Source organism: Crotalus tigris, unplaced genomic scaffold (assembly GCF_016545835.1).
Source record: "Crotalus tigris isolate CLP2741 ecotype Arizona unplaced genomic scaffold, ASM1654583v1 scf7180000020588.15403103151:6194809, whole genome shotgun sequence".
NCBI lineage: Eukaryota > Metazoa > Chordata > Lepidosauria > Squamata > Viperidae > Crotalus > Crotalus tigris.
Window position 1 is genome coordinate 3,585,750 of NW_024098092.1, and position 16,684 is coordinate 3,602,433.

General features: G+C 42.7%; 2 protein-coding genes across 2 annotated transcripts in view; one reads left to right on the plus strand and one right to left on the minus strand.

Annotated features, from left to right (window-relative positions):
* Positions 1-14,271, plus strand: MMP23B (matrix metallopeptidase 23B). Its single transcript, XM_039367144.1, has 8 exons — positions 1-841; positions 4,146-4,294; positions 6,487-6,626; positions 7,991-8,158; positions 10,432-10,596; positions 11,997-12,107; positions 12,707-12,833; positions 13,165-14,271. The coding sequence occupies exons 1-8, from the start codon at positions 671-673 to the stop codon at positions 13,337-13,339; spliced, it is 1,206 nt and encodes a 401-aa protein (XP_039223078.1). The 5' UTR covers positions 1-670; the 3' UTR covers positions 13,340-14,271.
* CDK11A (cyclin dependent kinase 11A) overlaps positions 14,126-16,684 on the minus strand; it is a 20,819-nt gene continuing 18,260 nt past the window's right edge. Inside the window, exons 21-22 of the transcript XR_005559627.1 lie at positions 16,365-16,500; positions 14,126-15,452 (exon numbers count right to left, since the gene is read on the minus strand). The gene's annotated coding sequence lies outside the window, so the exon portion shown is untranslated. The remainder of the gene's footprint in view (positions 15,453-16,364; positions 16,501-16,684) is intronic.

The window sequence follows — 16,684 nt, forward strand, 5'->3', positions numbered from 1 at the left end:
TAAAGAAGGATACGAAGACCAAAAAGAAAAAAGAAATTAAACATTGCAAACAGGGCCAAATAATGGCTGGAACAAAAGGTGGGCACTAAAGGACGCCCATGGGGGCATCAGCCAGGCCCATGCAAAATCCCTCTCTTGCAGGTCAGATCCTTGTGGATGGATCCCTGACTGTGGACCAGATCCCATCGATAAAAGTTTCAGGGACTGCCCACGTGCGTTCAGAATCGAGCGATTGGGAGTCTATCATTTTCCTCCTCCTCCTGTGTTTGTGTGTGTGTATGTGTGTGTGCGCGGAGAGGGATCTAGGGCCGCCCTCGTCCAGATGTTGAAACAGCTGGCTTAGCTCTCCCTCCTTTTCCTTTCCAGCTGTTTCCCCTCTGTCCTTCTCCATTCCCTTCTTCCACAAGCAGAGATTCCCAGTGATCCGGGTGGATTTGGCTCAGGGCTGGCTCAGCCTGTCAGAGGCTGGACTCAAATCTTGGCAAAAATTTGCATCCTTTTTTCTTCTTCTTCTTCTTCTTTTCTTTAAATCTCCCCAGAAAAGTTCTCAGCACTTCGATCCAGGAAATTTTGCCATCATCGCAGCCTCCTTTTCAGTACTTAAAAGTCTGCCTTGCAAACTGGATGTCTTTGAGTTGAATTTCCTCCCCCGTTTTAATTGAATGCAGCCATGGGGCAGTTGAAAAGTCTTTCTGCAAGGGTTTCTCCTTTTTTATTGCTTGCTGGCAGGCAGAAAAAACATAAATATTCAGGCCCTGGGAATTCCACCGGCATTTTCCTGCTTTTAATCCTTCTGGTGGTTTTGGAGGAGTCGTTTGCCACAAACGTGCAGAAGATCCAGGTAAGCCTCTGATATTTCTCCCGACAAAATATGACTGTTTGATTTATCCTGCTCGCTTCTCTCCCAAGGGGTTCTGTGGGAGGCCCTCCTGACACCCTCACAACCATCTGGCAAGGTAGACTTAAAGTACAGCAAGACAACAAATCCCTCAGGATGGGATTTGACTGTTACGTGGCCGTTTTCTTTTCTGCTACAAGAACAAATGCTACCTTTAGGCACGCTGGGTGGATTGTTGGGGACCTCATCCTGTTTTGAACCTGGGGTGGGATGCTGGTCCTGCATGAAAAGAACTGGAGGTTTTTAAGAAGAGGCTGGACAGCCATTTGTCTGAAATGGTACAGGGTTTCCTGGATGGGCAGAGGGTTGGACCAGAAGACCTTCAAATGTCCCTTACAACTGTGATTCTGGTATGATGGGAACTGAAGTCCAACATTTTAGACTACAGTTGTTTCCCAAGGCACTTTCCATCCTAGCAACATCACAATTAAAAAACATTCAAGTGGTCAAGAATGCTAATGATACATGTCTATATATTTGTCTGTCTGTCTGTCTATCTATCTATCATCTATATCTATCATCTATCTACCTATCATCCATCTATCTATCTATCTATCTATCTATCTATCTATCTATCTATCTATCTACCTATCATCTATTTATCTATCTTCTATCTAATCTATCTGTATCTATCATCTATATCTATCATCTATCTACCTATCATCTATCTTTCTTTCTGTCTGTCTGTATCATCTATATCAATCATCTACCTATCTATCATCTATTTATCTATCTATCTATCATCTATCTACCTATCATCTATTTATCTATCATCTATCTATCTGTCTGTCTGTATCTATCATCTATATCTATCATCTATCTATCTATCTATCTATCTATCTATCTATCATCTATTTATCTATCTATCTATCTATCATCTATCTATCATCTATCTATCTATCTATCATCTATTTATCTATCATCTATCTATCTATCTATCTATCTATCTATCTATCTATCTATCTATCTATCTATCTATCTATCTATCTATCTATCTATCTATCTATCTATCTATCTATCTATCTATCAGGAGCTGCATTTTTGTCAAGAAACCCAACATCTGAAATTGCCTCCAGCCTGTCTGTCTCTCTGAATATCTCTGCTCCCTTTCATTATCAGACTTGCAGCCACAAGTTTAGTGAATAGTTTTTGGCTTACCTCTGTATCTCATTCTTAACTCTTTGGCCCTCGGCCTAGAATGCACAGCCATCCTTCCCTCCCAGGCTAGGCATTCTATCAGGCCTTGTCCATTCAAATAGGCAGGAGGAAAGCTGAGCCTGAGGTCTCATTTCTGAAGGCACTCACTGTGCTTTGAAACTAACGTGTTTCTTTCTCTAGCTGCGGGACAATTTTAGCAGATGTGGCCTTAGGCGACGCTGAAGGATGCCAGCAAACTCACAACATCTGGTGGTAAAATGATTGCTCTTTTTGAGTCCCAGCGGTGGTTTTGCAGAGAGTGAGATTTGCAAAACAGCCATTGGGATTCCCCCCCCCCCGCCCGCCCGAGAATCTCTCATCCATCCAGCTCTGGGATAAAGGATCCCAGAAACTGGATCAACTGAAAGAACATCGCCCTTGCTTCAATCCCTATCTGCGTCGCTCTTCCGGAGCTGGCAGATCTCTTTCTGACATTCTCGCTTCTTCCTGACCCTCTGAATCTCTTCCACACACCCGGCAAAGCTGTCCAAAATTAAAATTGAAGAGGCTTCACCAGGGCCAGCAGCCCAGACGTTAGTCCTGCCGCAACTGGAGGAAAAAAGCAAATCCAAGGAGAAAAAGTTGGCATGGAGGAAAGCCATGGAGAAGTTGGGTGACTACCAAAGAAAGCTAATTCTCCTTTTCTTAAGCAGTGACTCATCCAGCCCTGGGTTTGTTTTTTTTTCCCCCTTTGTGCTGAGATGAGCAAAATTGAAAGTATCTAGGAATTGCCTCCGCAGGGCTAGAGTTTGAGGCGTCTCAAAGAGTACTTGAAACCGGCTCCTGTAGCATCTTTGCCCACAGGAACCAGCGGACAAAATCCTTGGTTTTTCTTTGAAAAGCTCCATGTCTGATCAGGGAAGGGGGGGGGGGAGAGCAATTTCAGCTCTCCAGCCCAGAAAATTTGGATTTCGTACTTCTGGAGCGAGCATTTGGCAGGGCAGCTGTGCAAGTTCCATGCTCCTCCCAAGCTAGATAAGGAACTGGGTTCAGGATTGTTTGGATTTTGAGTTTCTCTGAAGGGCCAGGCATAAATTCCAAAGAAACTTCTGGGGGGGGGGAGGAGGAGAACTGTCAAAATTGTGATCTCACACAACCTCACGCGTTGCAGGTTCCCTTGATGGGCTCATTTTCATCCTACTGAGTTTCAGTTGCCCCGTTTAAAAAATAAAAATAAACCAACATGGCCTTTCCGTAAAGAGAAGTCTTGGGGCTTTCTAGCACCCCTGAAATTCGTGCAGCGAAATCCAAGATGACTTTTTTCCCTTCTGCTCAAATCAGATTTGAGTTTTTACTTGTTTACCCCTTTCGCTTCGCCTTCAGGGCAAAAAGGGAGCAAACTGATCAGCTGTGGCTTTCATTCCATTTCTAAAGGGGGGGGGAGGTTGGACTTATTTTGCGCCTTTTATCTCGTCTTCCCTTGAGTTTTTCTGACTTTGGCCCCGTTCCCCCAAACCACATATTTTTGCACGGAGCAGAAAACTCCTTTTTTTGCACAAATGTTCTGATGGAGAGAAAAATGCTTTCTTGTACAACAGATGACTAAAATAATCGCCTTCCAAAAATGTAGGGGAGGCTACCAGGCTGAGTGAATCTTGGAAAGACAATAAACAGCTAATCTCCGTAATTGCTAAATGGAAACACCACATTCAGTGGCAACTGAATTCCGAGAAATACACCCCAGGAGCTAGTAACTTGGAAAAGCTTGTTTCTTCCTGGAAAATATCCTGGGCTTCCAGGCTCCTGTCTGATTTTGTAAGGTTCAAGTAGACAATCTGGTGTCATCCAGACATCCACCGTTTCTGGCATAAGCAGACGGATGGAAGGAAGCTAAAATCCATCATATCTGAAGGGTGTTAAGATCAATTGGTTTAAATTAGTTTAGAGGGAGAACCTAAATTAGTTTAGAGGGAGAACTGAGACAGAAAATGATTTTTTCAGGTAGGTAGGGGAAATGCTGAGAAACTGACTTGGTCTGGGTATGCTCTCAAGATGCTCTCTGTATTAGGGTTCTGCTCCAGAGCTTCTGACTTGTTCCTCTGTCTTTAAGGAAGACACGGCTACACCTGGTCCAACCCTTGGAGTCAACCTGGGTCTTCAAAAGCTTCCCTTCTCATTGCCACCTCCTCACCTGCGGAAAAAACGTTATACGTTGACCCCAGGACGACTCAAATGGGATCATTTCAACTTAACGTACAAGTAAGAACATTTTCTTTCTCCCAGTGCTAAATTTGACACAATCACAGGTTGTTCTGTTAACAGAGTTGGTTTCTATTCCCAATCCTGAGCCAATGCTAATCAAGGATAGTGAAGAGGAAACAACCAGAATTAAATTTTTAGTGGGTTTTTTTCCCCCCGAGTCAAGGGAAGTACTGTCGTATGGCAGTCACCCGAATTTAAACCAAGGTTGTGTAATTTTTTTCAGGTTGTTGACTACGATGATGCCCCCCCCCCTCTTGCAAAAATGAACAGACCCACTGAAGGGAATAGATGGAGCTGGAATGAAAAAAAAAGAGAGATGTAATTTAGATTCCAGCTTCACTCAAGTCAATACAGTTAAGACAATCGCTACCCACAGATTTAACATTTCTTCCCTCGCGTTAAGAATTATACTTCATTTTTAGGGTCCAATTTCCAAATCAGAAACTAATGGACATTATATCCGTTCATTAAACAAAGGATTATAAATCAGACCGTTGTTTTCTTGACAGAAATCTTATGCAGACACCCAGATTGAGTGTTTACGTCTCCAAAAGTCTGGATTTTTAAAAAATGTCTTTTGAACAGTTCATTTGACACCATGAAATACGTCGCATAAATCTTTCACCCCATCTCTTATTTTCTTGTATTTGTACAGCAGACTAGAAATGGAACACTATTACTTTGTTCCGCACTTTCTAAAATAAATAAATACAACACCTGACTCCTACTTAAACGTCCTTTGTGCCTTTCCTTTAATAATATGCATTTTACTCCGTGCTTTCCCTTAAAAGTTCGGCATTTGTGTCGTTTTTAAATTTAAAAAAAAAACTGCAAACGTGTTGCACAACTCTGAAAAATGAATTTTGCTTTGGGAGGCGCCAAGAAAAGAGATGTCTGGATAAAAATTTGGACCCAACACCGTTGTTTTTTTTCCCTTACGATCTCTGGAAGGACAGATTCCTTTGCATGGAGAGATCACAGATTCAAAGGGAAAAATTGAGTCCCGTTTGGAATTATAATGGGCTAAGCTTTGATGGACGTTGAAATCTTTTTTTTCTCCTTTTTTGAAATTTATGCTCGCCCACTTGCAAACTGCAAATTGAAGAAATGAAATCCAAGCTCTGTGCATTCAATCATTCCTCTTTTTTTCCCCCCCCCCCATGCTTGGAACAAAGCAACAACTTTTAGCTGACGCAGAAATGGCTGAAGGCAACATAATTGTTGGCATTTCAGTCTTCTAAAGTCCAGGAACAGTGTGACAACATTGTCTCTTTTGTGATGGCTGGCAGGAAACTGCCAAGCAAAAAAAAAAAGGGGGGGGGTTTCCCCCCTCCCTGGAAAGTTTGCCAGGCTAAAGCATGCCAAAGTCAAGATTGGCAGATGAGACCACACTGGCCACAGCAAACCTCATGCATGGCTTGTTTTTTTTTTTTTTCTTCAAAAGGCTTTTAGCTCATATTTGGCTGAGGGGGAAAAAAAAACGTCTCTGTCCTCTTGAAGCTTGATATGTTTTGCTTTACAAATATACAAATACCTGTATTTTTATATACCAAGCCTTAATCCGAGAAAGATGCTTATATGTAGACTTGGCTGCTTCTCTGCTCCATCTGTGGTCTCCATGGATGCTGAGAGAGAGAGAGAGAAGAAAAACAAGAGCTGTAAGGATTGTCCCAATTAAAGACAAAACAGTTCAAAGCAAACCTCCTGGTTTACGAGCCTGGGGTCTGCTGGTGCAGTGCCATAATTTTGTGGGTCCTTCCGAGCTTGAGATCCATTAGGGAAGACACACAGGTAAGGGAAGTGCGTCATTTCTACTGCAGCACAATACTTTATTTGGCCAAGTGTCCTCAGACACACAAGGACGGTTACGACAATTAACCAGTGGAACGACTTGCCTCCAGAAGTGGTGGATGCTCCAACACTGGAAGTTTTTAAGAAGAGACTGGACAGCCATTTGTCTGAAATGGTACAGGGTTTTCTGCTTGAGCAGGGGGTTGGACTAGATGACCTCCAAGGTCCTTTCCAATGCTGTTATTCTGATTCTGATTAAATGGACCCAAATCCATTTCCTGTCCTGGTTTTAACTTTTTATAGCTTCACCCCAAATTCGTGGTTGGTCCTCAGCCGAAGTCAAACGCGGGAATCTGTTGCGAACTGACCTCTTGGTTTTCTTGTGTCTTCCCCTGCAGAATTCTGTCTTTCCCCAGAAACTTGATTGGCCAAAGCCAGACCAGGAAGGGACTGACCGCAGCTTTCCGTATGTGGAGCGATGTCTCCTCGTTCACCTTCCGTGAAGTATCAGTGAGTTCCCCCAGCGACCTCACAATTGGTAGGTCCCTTCACGGTTCTGATGGAGAAGCATCCTTAAATTAGGGTGTTGTACATAGGTGGCCCTCAAGTTTACAGCCATTCATTTAGGGACTAGTCGAAGTTACGACGGCACGGAGAGAAAAGCAACTTAAGGTTGTTTTTCAGACTTACGACCGCCGCAGTCGTGTGATCAAAATTCAGAGGCTCGGCAACCGGTTCGTATTTACGACGGTTGCAGTGTCTGGGGTGGGGTGGGGTGTCAGGGGATCACATTTCCCAATCTTCTGACGAGAAAAGTCCCTGGAGAAGCCAGATCCACTTAACAGCCGTGTGACGAACTTTAAAAGAACTGTGCCAAGCCAGGTCATAAAATGGGGCAAAGCTGTGCTCAACTGTGGTCGTAAACTGAGGACTACCTGACAAGGAGTAACGAAGGTTACAAAGGACCCAGGAGAAGCAAAAAAGCAAGAATGGCTGATTGAGAGCCTGAAAAAGACCCACTTATCTTATTCCTAAGGCTTATCTTAGACTCAGTTCCCTAATGAGTGCCAGATTTTAACAAAATGTTCAGCCTCTTGGCATGTCTAGCTACTTGATCATCAACGGCTGGGATGACTAAGGCAGACAATGCCTCTCACAAGTCAATTTCCGTGTTTGTTTCCATCCCCAAATCAGAGGGCCACATTGCAACATCTGGAAAGCACGAGGTCACCGGAGGGACATACACGTTCTTCCAGATTTGGGGGAGAAATAGCTTAGCCTCACCAGATCATGTCGTTCTGTCTGTTCTATTGAAAACAGAACGTTAGTTTGGCTGGGAGCGAAGAATCTGACGGGGGACAACTTGCAAAGATACGGCTTTTGAGGGCTTTGCGCTGGCCGGGTGCTACAATGAGAAAAAGGTTGTGGGTTAATACATGATTTCCCAAAGAACTGCTTTGGGCTCAATTTTGTGGTAAGAAGTAGGGCGAGGATTACATTCTAAAAATCGTTCACAGGTGGGGGGGCCAGGATAAAAAAAAAAAAACTGATATTTTGCATGTCTTTAATTCCAGTTAAATATGGTCACTGGAGCATAGAAATGAGAATTTCATTTGCTCAGTTAGACTGGTGATGTTTGGGAAACGTATCCCATAGTTTTGGGAGGCCACTGGCTCACCCCAGTTTCGAAGGGATGGTAAAGGAAATGTGCTTAGTCTGTGCTTGACAATTTGGGTTAAATTAATGCTGTGTTTCTCAACCTTGAAAAGCTTTCTCAACCTTGGGGATGCCCAGAAGAGAAAAAAAAAAACTAGCCAGGATGGTCCTGGTTTGTAGGTATGAAGTAATCTCTCTCTTTTTATTGTACCCCTCTTTTTCCATGCCCTACGGACTACCTTCCAGGCTTCTACCCGATCAACCATACGGATTGCATGGAATCGCAGATCCACCACTGTTTCGACGGGACCACGGGCGAGTTAGCCCACGCCTTTTTCCCGCAGACAGGAGAGATCCATTTTGACGATCACGAGTACTGGATCGTAGGGGACACTCGGTTCAGCTGGAAAAAGGGTAAGCAGGCTGGATCCCAGGATTCCCCGGACCTTCATTGTTTTAAAAAAAAAAATTAGCTGGAAAGGAAACTTGAGTCCAAAAGAATAAAATGAGGTTAAAGTTACTGAGTGGATTTGTACGAAATTAGGCAGGTGTTGTTGTTTTTTTCTCACCTGCTTTTGGGCCCTGTCAGATTTTGCCATCCCGTGCCTGCAAATAAAAGAGTTGGCTTCCTGGAACATTGCTGATGAAAATATTTTTTGCTTAACTGTTGCTGCTGTTGCAAGCACTGAATTGTCACGCTCCCTTTCTCTTTAGAAAAACAAAAGGCTGTTTACATTTTTCCTCCATCTGGGTGAGGGCTTTTTTCTACAGACTTTGCGGGCAGTTCAGCAGCCACTGTTATTTTTAAAAAGACTTCCAAAAGATGCTAAACAGATGGCTCTTTGCCTGTGATGAGCCTTTCCCATTAAATTGTTTTTTTTTATTTAAAGAGAGCTTCCCTGTCTGATGTGTCTCTCTGTATGAGTCCCTGTCCTGGGCCTGTCTCTGCAGGCAAGGATTTGAAATAGCAAATAAAGAATTCCTGAATGATCAGCCGCTGCCTGATGTTATAAATTATCTTCACCCAAGGAGAGTTATTGGGAAACCCAGCCGAGATGCCATCATGCAGAGACACAACGGGCAAACTCCACTGCCTTGAGGTTTCTAGCCTCTTCGGTTTGTGATCTGGCTATCCGATGCCCCATTTGGGAAGAACACAGAACCAAAATTTGCAGCTGCTTCTTTCAAGCTGCAGAGAGCCAAGGGTTTGTGCAAATTCAATCAGAAAGAAAAACTGAATTTGAACGGCGGGTCTGCCCATCAAATATGGAATAATTTCCCCTTTCGTAAGAAACATTTTGATTGACCAGGGCTTTGTCAAACAGATCTGGGAGACAAGATCTGACCTCCCTAATGCTGAATACTATTTTGCAACCGTGCTGTTTTTAACAGTCTCTCTAAAGGATTGTCAACCTCACACAGCCCGTTCCTCTAGGCTGAACAGGAGACAGAAATTATTCGCTCATAAAACTAATCTCAAAGCTTTGCAGAGGGACCCTGGGATTTATTCTGATCAGGAAACGGAAATTTGACAACAGCAGAAATCCCTGGTGGCAGATGTGCTTGTCTCCAAGACAAGGAAAATCTGTTATTTCCTTTTTCTGCCCCAAACATCCAAGAATTAACTTCAGGACACAGTTTGCATTTCCTATTTAGGAAGACCGAGCAAACATATGAGAAGCTTTGCATTACTAAATTTCACAACAGCTGCAGCTCGGGTCAAGACAGGATTGTATTTCGATGTTTCAAGTTTTTATTTATTTTCTTAAATGAAAAATATATCCTTTGGGCTCCACGAGAGAGGAACTTTAATCCAAGATATGGAGCAATCTAATTCAAATACAGCTGAATCCACTTTATTGCTACTGTTTTAAATTAAAGGAGGGTTAGGAGATTTGCCTGGGGCCTGAAGAATCTTCTAACTTCTGGCGTCTTGTGTTTTAGGAAAAAGGAGCTGTGCTCCCCTAGTTTTTAGCCACTTGGAGAGCAAGTTCTCCAACCATTTGTGTATCCTGCCCTTTTGCAGAAGAGGGGAGAAAGAGTTGCAAAATGACAGCCCCCTTTGGCCACCAAGCTGAAGGCACATTGCTGGATGCAGCGACAGTATAACAAAAGGACGCACACTTGCGATCACCAGAGCACGTTTCTGTGGCTAAGTGAGACAGTTGTAAAATGCGCTTTGCTCCTTTTTATGACCTTAAGTGAATCACTGCAGCTGTTAAATGACTAACAGGGTTAGTTTGCTTGTAAGGAGGTCCCAAAAGGGGATCACACACGACCCCCCTGGGATGCTACAACCGTCGTAAATATAAGCTGGATGCCAAGAGTCTGAACTTTGATGACGTAACTATGGAGGATGCTGTAACGGTTGTGTGAAAAGCAGTCGTAAGTCACTTTTTTCAGTGCTGTTGTAAACTCGGGTCACTAAATGGACTGTCGTTAAGTCAAGAACCACTTGTATTGTTTTGTTTTTCCACCACTGATTCAGAAGAGCCAGGCCACGATATTGCAATGCAGCAAAGCTGATCTGCTGAAATCCTTGCTGTTCCCTTTTTTTTGCTGTTGTTAACCCTGGAAGATCAGACGGACGCATCCCAATTGATCCAGAATATCTTGTATAACACGCTGCGGTGTTTTCATCCTTACAATTCAGTCAGTTAATTAGGTTTCTCTTCTTCCTTTTTCAGGAGTCTGGCTAACCGACCTGGTTCACGTGGCTGCCCATGAGATTGGCCATGCCTTAGGTCTTATGCATTCCCTGGATCCCGGTGCCTTGATGCACGTCAACGCAACCTTGACGGGGAAGAACACAATCTCCCAGGATGAGATGTGGGGGTTGTACCGGCTTTATGGTAAGTGGGTGCATCAGAATTTTGGAACTATTGATCATCTCCTTTGTCAGTTTTCCTGGTGACAAGGACGCCGGTAGCTGCCCCATGCAATTAAGCCTGAACAGAGGTAGTAGCAACTATGCAAAGTGTCTGTGGAGATTCTTATCCATCCCAAAGATGCTTTTTCAAAAGGCAAGTGGACTATCTTTGTTCTTCCTTGGAGACGTTGAGAGAGTGCCAAGGACCAGATGACGGCAAGGAATATACATCCTTAACATCCTCTACCATTCAGTCAGAAGCGAAGAAGCTTCTTGGATGAGAAGTGAAACATCTCCAAGCAAAACAACGAAGAAAAATCCAACTGCCTTTTGGAAAAGCACCTTTGGGGACCACTGTGCGAAAGGACGAAGATTTGGAGAACTGGGTTTTTAAAATCCCCGCGTAGGTCTGTAAAAAGGCAGGAGGCAAGAAGACACAAGGAGGAGAGAAGGCATGTGTGTCCCTGGCAAAATGGATTTAAGGTCAATCACGAAGGTAGCATTATCTATCCAAATCCTTGGAACTAGGACTTTGGCTTCGGCATGCAGTGGCTTTGAGTTCCCTGATTTTCTTCTCTGGGCCTCTGAAAGTCAGAACACGTCGGGCAGAGAAAATGATAGGTTTTCAATCCAACGCTGAAATTCAGCTGAAGGGTGTTCACAACTTGGAACAGAGCGCCGAGCTGTGGTGCAGGACAGCCTCCGAGATGGTGGAGGGGAACGAAATATATATATATATCTATTATTGTACTATTTGTGTTTCAAACTATTTGGATTGGCACTAACCACCAGCTGATCTTCGTGCCAAATGTGCAGTCCACGCCCGTTTGAAAAGAATTGGAGGAATTATTTTCACGGCTCTCCAATCAGCTTGAAAATGTCCTTCTTTCTTTACATTTATACTAAATATTTCTTTTCTGGAAATAAACTGTAGCTCTCCCCCCCCCATCTATGCCGGTGGTTCCTCACTGCTTTGAAAAACCTCAGCAAATTAGAACAGATTGACTAGGAAGATATGTATTTTACCTTGTGAACACATCAACAAAAGTGATTTCCATATCTTTAGAGGACACAAAGAGGCTGTTTCATATACCCGTTTTACATGCTACAGAAGAAGAAAAGTGCTAAAATTTTGAGATGTCAGGACTAAGCTCCATTCTCAAGTTTCCTCCAGAAAGGTTAAACCCAGCCTGTTGGCTAAATCTGAACTTGTAGCCACGATGGAAGAATGAAGGTTAGCTGCCCACTGAGACTCGTTTGTCTGGCACTTCGTTAAATTGGACCGCAAAAACATCGCTCTTGTGTCAAATCAGTTCAGGCACAAAATGAACTTTTTCTTCCGTTTTAAAAACTGAAATCCCCCCCATTTTTTTCCCTCCCCAGGCTGCAAAGACCGAATGTTTATATGCCCGTCGTGGAGTCGGAAAGGGTACTGCCGAACACGCCAAAGGTTTATGAAAAAGCAGTGTCCGTACAGCTGTGATTTTTGCTTGGGTAATTCTCACAACTCACTTGGTTGTAAATGGTGCAGTAAAAAGGGCAATTGATTCTCTTCACAAATACTTCTCAACTCTGGCAACTTTATAAGAGGGGTGGGCTTCAATTCTCAGAATTCTGGGAATTGAAGTCCATCCCCTCTTAAATTTGCTAAGATTCAGAAACACTGCTTTAAATTGATGGCTTAATTTTAGCAGGAAGCCATTGCTGGTATAATATTTTCCCCAGCGTTGGGAATCTCTCTGCATTCAGAAGAAACTCAAAACCCCGAATCTGTTTTCTAACTGGATCTGGGAAGGGAGAAAGCGACAGCAATCTGTCACAATCACAGCAAAACACCATCATTTGCTGTCACATCTGGCCTGGCTGCTCAGGGCAGGCTTGTGAAATGAAACAATTCCAAAGGTGAACCACGAACCATTTGCAGGGCGAAATCAATTAGCAACGCAAAGGCATTTGGTTTCCTAAAAAGATCGCTATCCTGGATCACATTTACATCGCTTTTTTTGGTGGGGTAAGGGATAGTTGCGTTAATTCTCTTCTTTACATCTGAGCTGATGTGTCTGTCGTTCCGCTTTTCCTTGCTCCGGTGGCAGCGTTCCCTTTCCCGACGGTGATACCCACCCCGCCGCCCCCAAGGATGAAGACCAGGCTGGTCCCCGAAGGCCGGAACGTTACTTTCCGATGTGGGCAGAAAATCATTCACAAAAAGGGGAAAGTTTAGTAAGTTACTCTGGATTTTTGAACTCCTGAGAGGAATGCAAGAGAGAAAGCTTTAAAGGCTAAAATGACCTTTTTTTCAGAACTGGCATTGTTTGGTAGCTGCCAAACCTGTAGACTAAAAATGATTGCCAGGTGGGCTTTGTTATTAAGCATGTTGCATGGGCTAAACCTTGTACAGTTGATCAATTGATCTTTCTTTCTCTTTCTTTCTTTCTTTCTTTCTTTCTTTCTTTCTTTCTTTCTTTTTCTTTCTTTCTTTTCTTTCTTTTTCCTTCCTTCCTTCCTTCCTTCCTTACTTCCTTCCTTCCTTCCTTCCCTTCTTTTCATGCAGTTGGTACAAGGAGAAGGAATTGCTAGAATATTCCTATCCTGGCTACCTGTTTCTGAATGGCGACCACATGAGCATCATAGCCAACGCCATCAACGAAGGAACGTATACGTGCATCGTGAAGAAAAAGTCCAAAGTCTTGACCACGTATTCTTGGAGAGTCAGACTGAAGCATTAACATGGATGGTCTGCAAGGACTTACAGACCCCCCCCCCCAAGTCACTCTGTGTGGGTTCACTTCCTCACCTCTGTTGTCATATTGCACTTTTAACAACCGATCCGTAGTCACAAAACCCAGATTTCCCAGTTGTCCCCTTCCAGAAGGAGACTGTGGAAATATTGATTTTTTCCTTGCATTTGTCATCAGTTTTTTCTTGGCCAAGCCTGCTGGGGATGATAGGATGTATAGTCGAAGTCATAAAGGGGAGGAGAAATAGGCTACAACATGAGCTAAAAGAGCTGTTTTTTTTAAAAAAAAAGTTGCTAATATTCTTTAGGAACCATTTTACACTTATATTTTCAGCTACGTTTTGCTACAATCTGGACCTTGGTGCTCTGTCATCGAAGTTGTTTTATTAAATTTCTACTTTCCTGGAGCTGTTCAAGATGGCATATATAACATCCCTCCGCCAATTTTCTCTGACAATAATCATCTTATCGTGTAGGTTGGGGATCTGGGATCTCTTCAGATCTCTGCAAGGAACATTTTAGCCAAGGCCTTCATTATTCTACAATTTAGTAAAAAGATCCCGGCATATCCCAAATTCCTGGGCTGCGTTATTTCAGCCAAACAGACCTTACACAAAACAGTTTGTAAGTTGCACGCACTACGTAAGATTAGAGATATACTCCCGCAAATTACAAGCTAGATTTTCTGCCCTGTGTAGGGAGCCACATCAAGAAAGGAAGGGTTAAAAGAAAAAATTCCTACGTTAAACCTTTGCATCCGTTACACTTATTATTATTTTTTTTTTACGTGGGTCAACAGAAAGAATTTGCCAGCTCAGGTATAGCTCCTGGAAAGGTACAGGACAGTTGATCCTTAAAGGATTTCACCAAAAATTTACCCTTTTTGCCTTCCTGCTCAAATAAAGCATTTCCGTACTGATATTTACGATGGCTTGTGAACATGTACGCTTGCCGTATTACTGTGAGACGTGATCATGTCATTAGAACACGCCAGGACATGTGTTTGAGGCTTATTAGCTCCCAGTAATGAAATTTAGCTGGCTGGGAAGTTTCTACACGTCTTAAAATTGCCAAGTTTGAGAAACAATACTGAGTCATGGGTTCACGACACCACTGATTCCGTTCAATTTGTCATACACAAAGAAAGCTTAGACATTATGAACAATGTTCATAAAACATTAGAAGAGCTAAACATTATTGGGAAAATAAGGTTAATCCATTAGAGAATGTCAGGCATTCTCATGCAAATAGGAAGGCGCCACAGAGGGACAAAGAGACTGTATTCATAGTTACTCTAATCTTTGGTTAGCTGAATCATAGTTTATCTAATTAATCCAATTTTTCGGGATCCATCCAAGGCAAGGACTAGCAACATCGAAGACAGGAGAAAACACACATTAAGATTTGTTACTTTGTGTGTCTGTGTGTGTGTGTGTGTGGGGGGTGTTGTCATGCAGATACAGACAACACTAGAGGTGGCCTGCAGCACACTGTCAACACATTACAGGCAGTCCTTGTTTTATGACTATTCGTTTAGCAACCATTCAAAGTTACAAAAATACTGAAATAACCAACCGGCATTTACAACTGTTGCAGCATCTCCAAAGGGACGCGATCAAAATTTGGGTGCTTCGCAACTGACACGTTGCAGAGTTCCTGGGATCACCCTCTTCCCAGCTGGCTTCCGAGACGCAAAATCAATGGGAGAATGCTGGATTTGTTTAATGACAATGTGATCCACTTGACAGACGCAGTGTGCTTTGCTTAACCAACTGGGGCAAAAAGAGGTCATCCAATCTTAACAACAATGGAAATCCTAGCCCCAGTTTTGCTTGTAAGTCAAGGACTGCCTATATATAGTTACTGTTACGCAGCAACCTCAGTGTGCATCAGAGAAAACAGAGAAACGTGCCAGCGTGTACACAAGAACAGTTTTCTTACCTTTTCAGTGTTTACAAGATTGCCATTAAGATGAATATATATATATACCGCTACACCAATTGCAATGTGGACAATGCTTCCTTAAAAAAAAGTTCCATTTTATACAACCCTTTTCCAATCTGATAAGAAAGCTTTCTGAGCAATGTTCTGTTCATCTTGTCCTGAAGCACAAAAAGGGGAGGGGAAAGTAATTTTTAATGCAGTTCAGACTAAAATACTGTACAGATAATCCTCAACGTACGGCTACAATTGGGCCCCAAATCTCCTACTAAGTGAGGCAGTTAATGGAGTTTTGCCTCATTTTACGACCTTTTTGCCACCGTTAAGCAAATCACTACACTTCTGAAGAGTGAATTGTGCATTTGTTAAGTGGATCTGGCTTCCCCCGTTGATTTTGCGTGTCGGAAACCAGCTGAGGTGGTTGCAAATGGTGATGACATGTCCCTAGGACAGTGCAACTGTCATAAATACATCCCAGTGGCGAAGTGCCCAGATTCTGATGCTATGGGGATTCTGCAATGGTCACAAGTGCGAAAAACGATCCTGTCGCTTTTTTCCGTGCTCTTTAATTTCAAACTGTCACTAAGCAAACGGTTGTAAATTGAGGACTGCCTGCAGATATGTATGAAACAACCGGTTTTGAGAACACGATTTAAGGCACAAGGGGAAGAAGTTAACTATTAGAACTCGCCGCTAAAGGATATCATGTTTACTCATTTTTAGTTTAGAAATTTATGAAGTTTCAAACCCTAAAGCAACTGTTGTGTTGTGTAGTGCAGTAGGACCCTAAGTTTATGTTCAGTTTTCAGGCTACCGTTATCCCTCCTCAGAGGAAAGAGGCATTCACAAAACCCCAAATCAATCCTGCTTGGGTGTCTTTGCATTCAGACAGCTTTGCAAAGTTTAATCCGTTCTCTTCAACACGCAAATCATCTTCTTTTTTAAAAAAAAAGGTGTTTGGAATCAGGAACCTCAGCTGGCCCTTGAAAGAAAATTTTCTCTAAAAATGGCCTGAATGGTTTATAGCCAGGCAGGTGCATTTGAAACACGGGTCTTGAAAGTAGTTAACTTACCTGGTGGCACGTTTGGAAGCTAACAACTAGATCAAAGTCATCTCAAAAGGCCAAACTATGCTATCACAATTTGCACGTTCTTTCTCGTCTCCCTCTCTTTCTCTCTCTCTCTCTCACAGCATCTGGTGCAAAATGTCTGCAATTGGATTAAAGTAACATATCAGCATGTTTTCAAACCAGACATCCAATTCAGCAAGTGGGTAATTCTTTTTCAGACCTGAAGAGAAGGCTAAAGACTTAACTTTATATATATATATATATATATATATATATATATATATATATATATATATATATATATATATATATTATATATATAT

Excerpts from the sequence above, each read along its gene's own strand:
- MMP23B (XM_039367144.1), top strand. The coding sequence starts at position 671 with ATGGGGCAGTTGAAAAGTCTTTCTGCAAGGGTTTCTCCTTTTTTATTG. Across the intron at positions 8,159-10,431 it reads TCGGTTCAGCTGGAAAAAGG|GAGTCTGGCTAACCGACCTG; the intron begins GTAAGCAGGCTG and ends TTCCTTTTTCAG. Across the intron at positions 12,834-13,164 it reads CACAAAAAGGGGAAAGTTTA|TTGGTACAAGGAGAAGGAAT; the intron begins GTAAGTTACTCT and ends CTTTTCATGCAG.